This window comes from Physeter macrocephalus, unplaced genomic scaffold, assembly GCF_002837175.3.
Source record: "Physeter macrocephalus isolate SW-GA unplaced genomic scaffold, ASM283717v5 random_136, whole genome shotgun sequence".
Classification (NCBI taxonomy): domain Eukaryota; kingdom Metazoa; phylum Chordata; class Mammalia; order Artiodactyla; family Physeteridae; genus Physeter; species Physeter macrocephalus.
The window spans coordinates 69,792-81,234 of NW_021145422.1; the positions used below are offsets into that span (position 1 = coordinate 69,792).

The 11,443-nt window shown below is 60.9% G+C and overlaps 1 protein-coding gene across 1 annotated transcript in view; it reads left to right on the forward strand.

Moving 5' to 3' along the window:
- The window catches only part of PMEPA1 (prostate transmembrane protein, androgen induced 1), a 57,996-nt gene that overhangs the window by 42,201 nt on the left and 4,352 nt on the right, over positions 1-11,443 (forward strand). Inside the window, exons 2-3 of the mRNA XM_024128304.3 lie at positions 6,511-6,665; positions 11,085-11,138. Of these exons, the coding sequence (XP_023984072.1) occupies positions 6,511-6,665; positions 11,085-11,138 (209 nt within the window). The remainder of the gene's footprint in view (positions 1-6,510; positions 6,666-11,084; positions 11,139-11,443) is intronic.

Consider the following 11,443-nt stretch of genomic DNA (forward strand, 5'->3'; position numbering starts at 1 on the left):
CCCAGGAATCTGGGGGGCAGACCTCGTGTTCTGAGTCCGTACCCTAAATTCTTCCATGAGCAGCAAAGTGGGGAGCCCCAGGCCCCTGTGCAAGGCTGGGTCCCCCCGCCCCAGCCAGCCTAGAACTTGTTTGCCCCTAACCCCCAACACCAGACAACAGTGGATAGTATCGAGCCCGGCCGTGGGCTTGGCACAGAGTAGGTGCTGCGTAAGTGGTGTGGTCTGTCTTTAAAAAAGAGAAAACTGGCCTAGATTTGCTGCCCACCTCCCAAACCTTAAGAGAAAGATCCATTTTTTACTGACAAATGGTCTTACCCTAAGAAATAAATGTGCGTCAGGGGTGTTTGGAATGGCGCCAGGAGCGATCAGAAAGTTATTCCTTTGACGTCTGGTTCAATTTTATTTGAAATTCCGGGGGGGGCAAGGAGCTGGGTTCTTATTCAAATGCAGTGGTGGAGGAGGGGCAGCAAATGAAGTGGCAGGAACCCCAGGCAGGCTAGGGCTCCACTGAATGACAATGAGGCCTGCCCCGGCCCGTCGCATCCAGGCAGGCCTAACGAGATTAGATTTTCATAAATTTCAGACAGTGCCAATTCCTAATTCCTCGGTGTACGGCCGGGAGGCCAGACAGGGCTGCCTGCACGGGCTGCTTGTTAACCAGGAAGCACGCTGGCTGCCCCGCCGCCCGGAGCAGACGCGATGGGGGCAGGCGGCAGGGGATGGGGGGGAGTCGTCTGGTCTGGAGACCTCCCGTGGGCTGGCAGGAGCTGGGTGGACTCTGGCCCAGCTCTCCAGCCAAGGAAGGAGAAAGGAGCTCCAGCACCGGCCTGCCGCTCCGATTGGTAACTGAGAACCCAGTGACAGTCGTGCCCACGTCGCAGGGTGAGTTCTGCACCAGCCCCATTTACAGCTGGGAAGCGGCCGGACAGGGGTTTGAACCAAAGCCTCCGGCGTTTGGTTCACATCGTGGCTCCATCACCAAGAACAGGGGACCATAAGCTTGGATGCAAAAGAATTGCATCTTTATCTTAACCAGCCCCAACAGGAACACGGACGCCAAACCACAGGGTGTCAGCAGCACCTGCGATGTGGTCGCCAGTGGAAACCACAGGCTGCCTATCGCACAGAAACCCGCCGGGTTATGTTGAATGTGATCGTATCCCCGGGTCACTCGTGTGATCCTGTATATTCTTCCTATGTCGCAAGTCTGGTTGAGAGTTTGAGAACTATCTTGATACAGTTGGCTTCCTTTCAAACCCTGACTTGAATTTTTATTCAGTTTAATTTTATTTTAAAAATCTCATTCTGAGAGCGCGCCCCGGCTCCCCCAGGTGCCGGAGGAGGAAGCCTCGGAGCCAGGGCTGTTCTCTGACTCCTGGTCTGGCCGACAGTGCTGCCCCTCGGGGGTTTGTGGGAACGAAGAGGGAAGGTCCTGTTCTGGGCGGGTGCCGGGCACTCAGGTAGCAGCAGAGAAGAACGCAGCTGTGAGCATCTTTATGCAGTTTCGTGGGAGGTGCCCCGAGCTGCCCTGAGTGCCTGGCACGAGGTCCTTCTAACCATCCTGTGACTTGCCTCCATGCTGGTGGGGAGATGGTTCCTGCTGGCCACGATACTGGCTTCGGGGACCACATGACAAGTGATGCTGCAGGCGCCCCTGATCCAGCCTGGCGACCAGGCCCACTCCACACAAGTGCCTGGCTTGAACCCACACTGTTCCCGACATGCTGGGGCCACGGCGCTCAGGACCGTTGGGTCCTCACCTGGCCCTGAAAGTATGGGCTCGGGGGGTCTGGGCTCTCTTGGGCTGTGTGGCCTTTGGCCAGTCACCTCCCCTCTCCCAGCCTCAGTTTCCCCATCTGTAAAGTTGGTGGCGGGGGTCATGTTAGTATCTACTTCACAGGATGCTGGTGAGGGTTCAGTAAGATATGCCCTTAGGGATTCGGGCTGTGCCTGGCCTTGGGGGGGCTCTCGGTGACGACGCCTCTCTCACTAGTGTCAGAGGGGCTGGGAGAGGATCAGAGATGCCCGTGCACACACCTCGACGTGACTGCGTCTGTCTCTGGAGGAGAAGACAAAAGGAGGGTCAGGCCGCTCCGATGAGGCGGACGAACCCGTTAATTTGAAATTATTCACGAGGAAAGAAGACACTCAAATTAGAATGACCTGCCTTGGCACGTGGAAGATGGGCTTGGCCACCCCCAAGAGCCTGCCGCATCCATCACCCACCCCAAGGGGGAGATGATGAAGAAAAATGGCAGGACCTCTCCCCCACCCCCACCCCCCAACAGCGAGCAGACTTGACGCCCAGAACAGAATGAGGGAAGTGTGATGTTTCCTCCCCAAAGGCTCCTGTTCTCGGCGCAGGTCCTTGGAGCAGAGACCGCTGCCCAGAAGTCCAGCCGCCACCCTGGGTGACCTTTCTGGACTGACCCTGGGGCAGAGGCCCGTGAGGTGTGCTCAGCACTTCCAGGGCATCGGCCTGGGTGAGGGGTGCCTGTTGTCCCCAAAGGCATGTTGGGAGTTGTGACAGGATCACGTGCTGTTCTCTGCCCCGTCCTGAGCTCTTGACATCTATTATTTCATCCCCCGGGGACCTCACAGGGGTACATATGCCCAGGGTCACACAGCTAGTAGCTGGCAGATGCAGGAAGACGGGACTGGGCGTCCTCAGAGGTATTCCCAGCGTGGGAAGGGGAAACTAACAGGTACTTTGGGAACCCTGGGAGAATTTAGCAGAGTTTCTCCTTCTCGCTCCCTGAGGGAGGCTCTGGGTTCGGGACCGGCCCTGCCCTTTGATCTAGAGCAATTTCTCCCTATGCCTCGGTTTGCCCATCTGCAAAATGGCCGTGGTGATGGCTGGCACCTCACAGACGTCGGGGAGGCGGGCTCAAGCAGGGCCGCGCGTGTGTTGTACACGTTAGCATCCTGACTGCAGTCCCAGTGAGTAGTCACCACGACAGCGGGGAACTTGGGCTGTGGACCAGCCCGCCACCTCCTCTTGCTCTAGTCTCCCTTTGCCTGTGACCAGGCTTTGCTGTGACTCCCACGGTCACAGGAGACTTGAGCTGAGTGGGGGGCAGTGGTTGGACCCACGCCTTCCACCACTGTGCTGGGCACTTGGCCCCGTGTCCAGCAGGATCGGTGTGGCTCCACATCTTGGGGGCTCCTCTCTTGGTTGGAACTCCTGAAGCCGCCCGTCCTGCAGGTTTTGGCCTGCTCGGTGCTTTCAAAACTCTAGAATGTGTTGCCGGCATTAAGGACCAGGCAGTTTCTAGGTTCTGGGGAGATGGGGAGGTGTGGTCGCAGCGGGCCAGCCTGCCTGGGGGCTGTCCTGTTTGGCCCGCTGGGCTTTCAACTAGCAGTGCCTGTCTAGAGTGCCCTGTGGACCTGGTGAGGAGGAGCTCCTGCTCGATTAGTGATGCCTGCCGTGGGAGCAGGATTGAGGAGTTGGGAACGAATGCTGAAACCCAGGCTGCCCACAGGGGCCAGGCAGATGATGTCAAGCAGAATGGGGGCCCAGGTGGAGCTTGGGGCCAGTGGACAGCGCAGCCTGTGTAGTGAGGGTGGCTGCCTGCAGCTCCGTTCCTTTGAGTGGGGGCAGGGGACTGTGCATGCAAGTGCCCTCAGGTCCCCAGTTTGCCACCATTCCCAGCAGGTCCTTTCCGATGCACTTCCTGGAGAGGTGGGTTCCTGTCACCCGAGGCAGTGTCTCCCGGAAGGGGCGCCCTGAGAGTGAAAGTCCACTGTGATGCTGTCGGCGGAACCAGAGCCCCCTCACCCCGTGGCCAAGGTCGAAACACCCAGCCCAGGGTGTTCTCTGCCTCATGGGTTGGGGTGAATCACCTGCCGGCTGGGGGGGCCTCTCCTGCACCCCTCAGTGCCCGCCCCCCCCCCACCCCCAGCCCGGAATACCCAGCTCGGTCCTGCTCGACCCTCTCTATTCAGGCTTATGGGTTCAGGCCGTCCTTGTTTTGCTGTGGCTGGAGAGCTGCAGAGCCCCCCACTAACCGTGGTCACCTTGAGGGAGCGCTCCCCGCGTGCTGGGCACGTCACCCTCGCACCACGTCCTCCTTCCACACAGGGAAGCTGGGATGGATTCGGCGAGTCAGGGTCCAGAGCCAGCCTGGGGGTCCCCTTGGGGACCTGCCAAAGGGTCTCGGGAACCCGCAGGAGCCTCCCTCCTCCTCTGGCCAAGACCCCAGGCCTTTGGCTTCCAGAATAGAGCCTAGAAATGATTCGTGGTTTTGCTTTTTCTGAGCGTTTTCCCCTCTCTTCTCCCACGTGGATGTGCACAGGGCTGTGGCCCAGGGACCAGGGTGGTCACATTGGCGCTTTCGGCACCCTTGGCTCCTTCCTGGGGTGACGCTTCACTCTGGACCCCGGCCCCCAGAAATCAGGTCCTCCTGCTCTTTTGGGGTCGGGAGAGCTGTGAGGTTTGTTCACACCCGCTCAGCCTGCTGGGGCCTCATCCACTGCTCTCTTTCAGGCCCTACCAGCCCTGTTGCCTCAGCTGCTGGACAACACCGGGAGGCGGGCAGAGGCCTGGCCAGGGCCCTGCAGGCCGCCGGGGCCGGGGACAGAGACAGAGGCAGCGCACACCTCCTTTCCTGCAGGCCCGGGCGGGCAGGGCGCCTGGAGCTGGCGGGGGGAGGGGCAGAGAGGTGCCCACCCCCAGGTCCCTGGCGGGGTGAAGAGTGCACGGCCTGGGGGGAGCGGGTGCAGGCCTCTCTGAGGGGGGCCGTGGGTGTTGCACAAAGCCAGCCTCTGTGTCTCCTGAATGGGCAGCTTTATCCCGGGCCCTAGAGGACAGGCCCCGGACCAGCCCGTCTGGAGAGGCGAGAGGTGTGGCTGCAGTGATCGGGGCTGCGGCCAGAGACCTGGCCTTTGCCCAACCCAGGCCCTGCCGTCCTCTTGGCGGGAAAGTGAAGGAGCCCCTCAGAGGATTTGAGGCTTGTCCGATTCCCCGCTAGGCAGGGCACGGCCTTCCGGGGCTCGGGAAGGTCTCACCGAAGTCCCTGGCTACTTCATCCTCCTTCCTGGGCCCCCCAAGGCGAGGGAGGGATACAGCTCCACACAGGCCGGAGCCAGGGCCCAGGTTCCAGATCGAATTCCCGGGTGCAGAGGCGGACGGACGTCCAGTGGGTGGTCGAGCTGGGGGAAGCCACCAGCGCAGGGCCCTTGGGCTACACGAGTCTGTCCCTAGGCCTGAACCTGGGTCTCCTCGCCTGCAAGACGGGATGGTAAAAAGCACCCGTGTGTACGCTCACCCCTGAGCAGAGGTCCTCAGCCCCGGCACACCCTCTGTCGCGGGGTGCCCTGTGCCCTGTAGGATATTAAGCAGCACCCTGGCCCCGCCGTCTAGGTTCCAGGAGCGCCCCCAGTTGTGACAAGCCACTAGTGTCCCCAGACATTGCCACGTGTCCCCTGGGGGTTAGACTACGCGGGCTCACCGACGGCCTCAGGCAGACATTGGCACAGCTGGGCCAAGGCTTGACGTGGTGGAGGAAGGTGGGCGTCCTGCAGAGCCCGGGGGGGTGGGGAGAAGGGGTGGCCGGGGCTTCGGAGAGGACGTGCCAGCGGGCTGCGTGTGGAGGAGCCTCCGCGGCTGTACCAGCAGGACGCCCGCCGGGATGCCTCGATCTCCCGCCTCGATCTCCCGCGGGACACCGAGGCTGGCGGCAGGAGGGCTGGCCCTCGCCGGCTTCGGCGGGGCGCCGCTTGAGCGCCCCACGAGCGACACGGCCCGCCGCGCTCAGCCCGCTTTCCAGTCCCCACCTGCGGCCCGGCCCCGCTCCCCCAGCTTCCCTGCGTCTCTCTGGGGGGAGGAAGCGCCGAGTCAGGGGCCCTGAGCTTGAACCTGTGCCCCTGGGGAGCCCTCCGCTAGTTGCTTGTTAGCGGGGGAGGGGGGCCTTCCCGCCCGCCCTCTGGGATCGTCCGCGGGCGGCCTCAGGCTGGGGGAGGCCGGCTGCGCCCCCTCTTCCGCCCTGTCGCTGCCCAGGTCCCCGGCATCTCGCCTGCCGCTGCCGGGGACTCTGCTGGCACCGGGCACGGCCAGCTGCCGCGCCGCCCGACACGGACCCGCTCGAGTCAGCAGAAACCGCCCAACTCCGGCAGGATCAAAATAACCTCCTTCCTTTTCCAGCACTTGAGGGTTTTTCCGCCTTCTGGGGGGAAAACAAAACCAACCCGAGAAAAAGAAATGAGAGCTGCAGTGTTTGCAGCCGCCCGGAGCGTGGTTTTTCTGAGGCCTCTTCCCGGCGGGGGCCGGCACACGCTCTGTCCCGCGGAGCGTGGTGTGCCTTCGTGCGTCTCGTGGGTGCGATCGATGTGTGTGTACGTGGGTGTGTTATCTGTGTTCGTTTGTGTTGGTGTGGGGGGCGGTGTGTAGGGCCGCTGGGGTTTTTGTGTGTTCGGTGTGCATGTGTGTTGGGGCGTGTGGACGCTCAGGTGCCCTGAGCCTCTGCCTGCACCGGCGTCCCCGAGGCCTCACGTGTCCCCTTGGTCTTGCAGCGGAGCTGGAGTTCGTTGAGATCACCATCATCGTGGTGGTGGTTATGGTGATGGTGGTGGTGATCACGTGTCTGCTGAGCCATTACAAACTGTCCGCTCGCTCCTTCATTGGCCGGCACAGCCAGAGCAGGAGGAGGGAAGACGCCCTGTCCTCGGTGAGTGCCTGCCCTCCCTGAGCTCCCAGGGGGCCCGTGGACGCCCCTGATCAAGTGCCCATGGTGTCAGGGTCGGGAGCTCACAGGAACTGACAGCAGGGAGACAGTCTGGGGTGGGAGGCGGGGAGGGGGAGGGCTTCTAGGGATAGGCAGTGACCCAGATGGAAGGGAGCCCGTGGACCAGTCCGTGCAGTGGGGCTTTGGTCCCCAGATCCATCCATCCATCCATCCATTGGACAGACATCTGCTGAGCATCCTCTGGGTGTCTAGAACCCTCCCAGGCACTGGGGGGAGATAGCTTCGAGCACCTCGCAGGGGGTTGCTGCCTGGTGGGCTGGAGGCACCGGATGCTCCGAAGGAAGCGGAAAGGAATCAGCGGGAATCCCAGAGTGGCTGGTTTACCCAGGACAGTCGAGGTGAGCCCCTGAGGCCGAGCTCTGAGGGGAGAAACAAGGGTGGGGTGCAGAGGGCGTGAGTGCAGGAAGGGTGAGAAGGACAAATGCGGCACGGTGCTTGCTGTCCCTACAAAACTGCAGTTTGATACGTCACTAGAATTTTGTGCCCTGTTGGGCATTCTGGAAACCCAGGAATATCCCCACAAAACTCCACAAACTGGGGCAGATGGAGCAGCTCCCAGCGGTTTGGGAACTCGCCCTCCTCCGGATCTGAGCACCCACGTTCCCCTCATTCACCTGCACCTTCGGTGCCACCCCTGCCCGCCGCCCCGTGTTCCTCAGCAGATGGGCCAGGGGGCGGTACAGAGTCCATCACTAAACAGTTTCCACCTCCACGCCTGTGAGGTGTAATTTAACAACCTGGACAGGAGTAGCTGTCTGAGGGACGGGCTGCAGATCACAGGGAGAAGGGGGCCCGTGGGCGGCCCCGGGGCTGTGCAGGGAGCACATCGCTGAGCCCGTGTTCACCGGGCGCTGGGGGAAGCGGCGGCGGGCATGGCCCTCCCGGCTCTGGGGCACGCCTGGGGCCGGCGCTGGTGCCCAGAGTCTGTGGGACTGAGCTGAGTCAGGCTGGCAGGCCTGTCCCTAGCAAATTGGGGCATCTCCGCTTGCGTCAGTCCTCAGTATGTCACCAGGTTGCCAGGGCAAGGGGCATCCGCTCCGGTCCCTCTGACGGGAGCACTTGGGTGCCCCCAACCCGAGGCCCGGTGTGTCCGGAGGACACTTGGCAGCTTCCTGCAGGGCTTACCTGCGAGTTTATTTGCTGTCGCTGTTGCCTGAGTGACGGTGCCACCAGCTGTACTGCCACGTCCGCGCTCAGTGATCCCTCCCACATTTTACAGAGGAGAAACTGGGGCTCAGAGAGGTGGGAACATTTGTCCAGGGCCACACAGCTTGAAGAGCCCATGACCCATTTTGTCCCACCTCGGATGCTGGGGCAAGCTTTGGACAAGTGAGAAGACATCAGCCTGGAAGCCGTGCTCCAGGATGGGGCATCCTACTGGCTCTGAGCCTCAGGCTCTGAGCCTCAGTGTGTGCGTCTGTAAAATGGGTGGAGCGAGCCTTTCTCCTTCCTACCCTGCATGGTCACGGGGAGGGTGAAGTTAGCCGAGGGAGCGGGGGAGATGGCAGAGGATTCGGGCTCTGGTTCCTGAACATCAGAGGTTAAAAGAAAGTCCCCCCTGCCCCCGCCCCCGCCCCTGCCCCCAGCTGACTTCTACCAGCCACCTGCACGGCCCCCCGGGATGCCCAGCTGGGTAAACATGGAGGCTTGTTAGACCTGAAGTACGTGTGGCGGCTCCCCTGGGGCCCCTGCCAGACAGGGCGTGTCTGAGGAGTCTCGGGGGCCCATGACCTCCCAGAGACACCCAAACGCAGCCGCCGTCTGCTTGGGGCTGGGCCCGCCCCTGGCATGGCTGTCCTGCCGTGGCCCCTTTTCAGGGTGAACCTCTGGGAGTTCATTTCCTCATCTGTCAGGGTGGGGCTCAGGTGCAGGGAAAGCCCTGTGGCCCTGGGACCTCACTTCCCCGCCTGACGCTGCTCCCAGAGAAGCTAGAAAATACTGCAGGGGTACAGACTGTGGCTCGGCGTCTGCAGCTGAAGGCAGGGCAGGAGTCATCCAGGTCTAGATAGACCAGGGCCGGGTACCCACTCTGTGAATCAGGTTTCTGGGCTCATTCCCATGGTCTCTTCTGTGGCTGCAGTTGCCCTGCAGCAGCCTTCTCGGTGGTGTGACAGACCGTCTGGCCCTTTATGGAGCCAGTTTGCGGACCCCTGGTCTAGATGGGGAAGCCATGGGCAGCTGGACGAACTCTCCAAGGAAGCTTTTAGAAAGAGAAGGAGGCGTTGGGGAGTGGAGCGTGGGTGAGCTGCCAGGAACAGCCCTGTGGGCACTGGTACTTGGAAAGGCGTCAGGGCCATTCACTGAATTAGAGAACAAGGTGAGTTAAGACATGGCCTGTGGGCAGGTGCAGTGCAGCCACCTGGACTCCGGGTTCCTCCCAGCAGGGCCAGGCTGATGCAGGAGCTGAGATGCTGTGGGAGCCTGGGGAGGAGCATCCGGCAGGTGGGAGGTTCCTGGAGGCCTCCCTGGAGGAGGAGGTGACCTCCAGGTGCACAAGTTGGGGGTAGCCAGGTGACAAGGATGGAGGTGATTCTGGGGTCTACGGTGGCTCCTCCCAAGCAGTGACTGGTATTTTCCTAAGCACTGTGGGTGGAGACTCCCCGGGCTAGGGCTCGACGGAGGGCTGGGGGCTGGGCAGTGTGGGAAGACGTTGTGGGGACCTCGAACAGAGGGCCTCCTAGGGGGGTTTTAGGCAGGGCCCGTCTGGGTCACATTTATCCGAGCTGACCTTGGCTGCTTGCACCCCTCCCCAGGACTCCCGACTTGAATGGGGGGCAGGTGGGTGCCCCCCACCTGCTTCCTGGTGGGGCCCGACTGGGGGCCACAGAGCCTGCCAGGGTCGGCTTGAGCCCGAATGATTCTGGAGGCGGTGGGCGAGGCTTGGATCCCAGCACTGCCCCCTACCAGCTGGACCAGCTCCGCTTAGCCACCTGACTTCAGCCTTGCAGGTTTTGTTGGGAGAGTTGTGAGTGCTTCGAAGAGCGTAGCACAGTGCCTGGCACCAAGGCGTTCCTAATATCCGTAACGGAATGGCCCTTGATGACCATATTAACCGGAATAGTGTATGTCTGCCCTCTGTATCCCCACGCCTGGAATAAACTAGACCCCAGTGAGTCTTTGTGGGGTAAGTGCTTTCCTGATGGAACAGTTTTGAGAGACACAGAGCTCCCCTAGTGGCCATGTGGGAAATTGCAGCCCTCCAGGCAATTCCTCCCCAGACTGCCGGTGAGAATCCTCTTACAAGGGAACCCTCAAGAAAACATGTCCCCAAAAAAACTTTGGGGTGATAGATATGTTCATTATCTTGATTGTGGTGATGGACTCCTGGTATATACCTATGCCAAAACAACCAAACTGTATGCTTTGAATATGTGCAGTTGATTCTATGTCACTTACATCTCAATAAAACTATAAAATTAAAGGAAGGAAGGCATCCTTCCCCATAGGCCCGGGCCTATTCATGCGTATCACCGGAACAGAAGTGGTGCGGCATGATTGCATGATTAACTCTCCTGTATTTCTTCATCTATAAACTGGGCCCCCCATAACGGGGGCAAGACAGACTATAGTAAGTGCTAAATGAATACACGGACAAGGTGATTACAGATATGACAGATGCTTTGAAGGAAATAAGCAGATGACGGGATGTTTAGTGGGAGAAGGCCCTTTGGATAATGGTGCTACAGAAAGCCTGAGGTGGGCACTGGAATTGAAAAGCAAGAAGGAGCCAGCTGTGCAGTGGGGCAGCCAGTGCAAAGGCCCTGCGGTGCACGCTTAGCACTTCCATGCACTAAATAGCGGGTCAGCGTGACAGGAGGGAGAGTGCTGGTGGCACCCAGCACTGTCATAGGCTCACTGAGGGTCGCATGCACCCCAGGGGCTTTGCGTGTTCGCCTCCTTCAGTTCTTCGACAGGTACTGCAGTTATGCACGTTTTCAGATGCAGTAACTTGCCCGAGGTGGCACAGCAAGTACCTAGGTTTTCTCAGGAGCCGGTTCACCAGTTCATCTGGATGTGTTCTAAGGCCCACGGAAGCCGCTGGAGGGTTTTGAGAAGGAGGGACCCACGAATCAGATGTATGTTTTGGAAAGTGTGAGTTCGGAGGATGCATTTTCGGGGGGCAGCCTTGGGAGCCGGGAGATCAGCGACAAAGGCGATTGTGTCATGTCCGAGAGAAACGTCCAGGCCCGGGCTGGGGTCGCTGCGGTGGGGCTGAAGAGGGGGATGGGTGCAGCATCCCATGCCGAGTGGGGGCTCTGAGAGTCCACGCCAGGCTGCCTGCCCCTTTGCTCTCCCACCTCTACCCGTCCCGCTGACCCTGTCCTCTTCCTCTCCATACAGGAAGGATGCCTCTGGCCCTCGGAGAGCACCGTGTCAGGCAGTGGAATCCCGGAGGTGAGACCCAGCGCCGCCTCCCCTCCACCACCACCCTCCCCCGGCCCGCCCGCCCCCCCAAGGCTGCTGTAGTGGACGCCGAAGGCCCCCTGCCCCGTAGCTCCCCTAATCCGGACCGGAGGCACCTCCCCTGCTAGTAGAGTGGCTACAGGAGGCCCATACCTGCCCTTCTCCGAAGAATCCTCCTTGGTTGCTGGGATCGTCCCTACTGGGACATCGTACGCTCCCCACCCCCGGGGAGCAGCCCTCAGTATCTGCGACACCGAAGGACAAAGGCTGCCCTCTTTCAACTGTGTGACGATGTT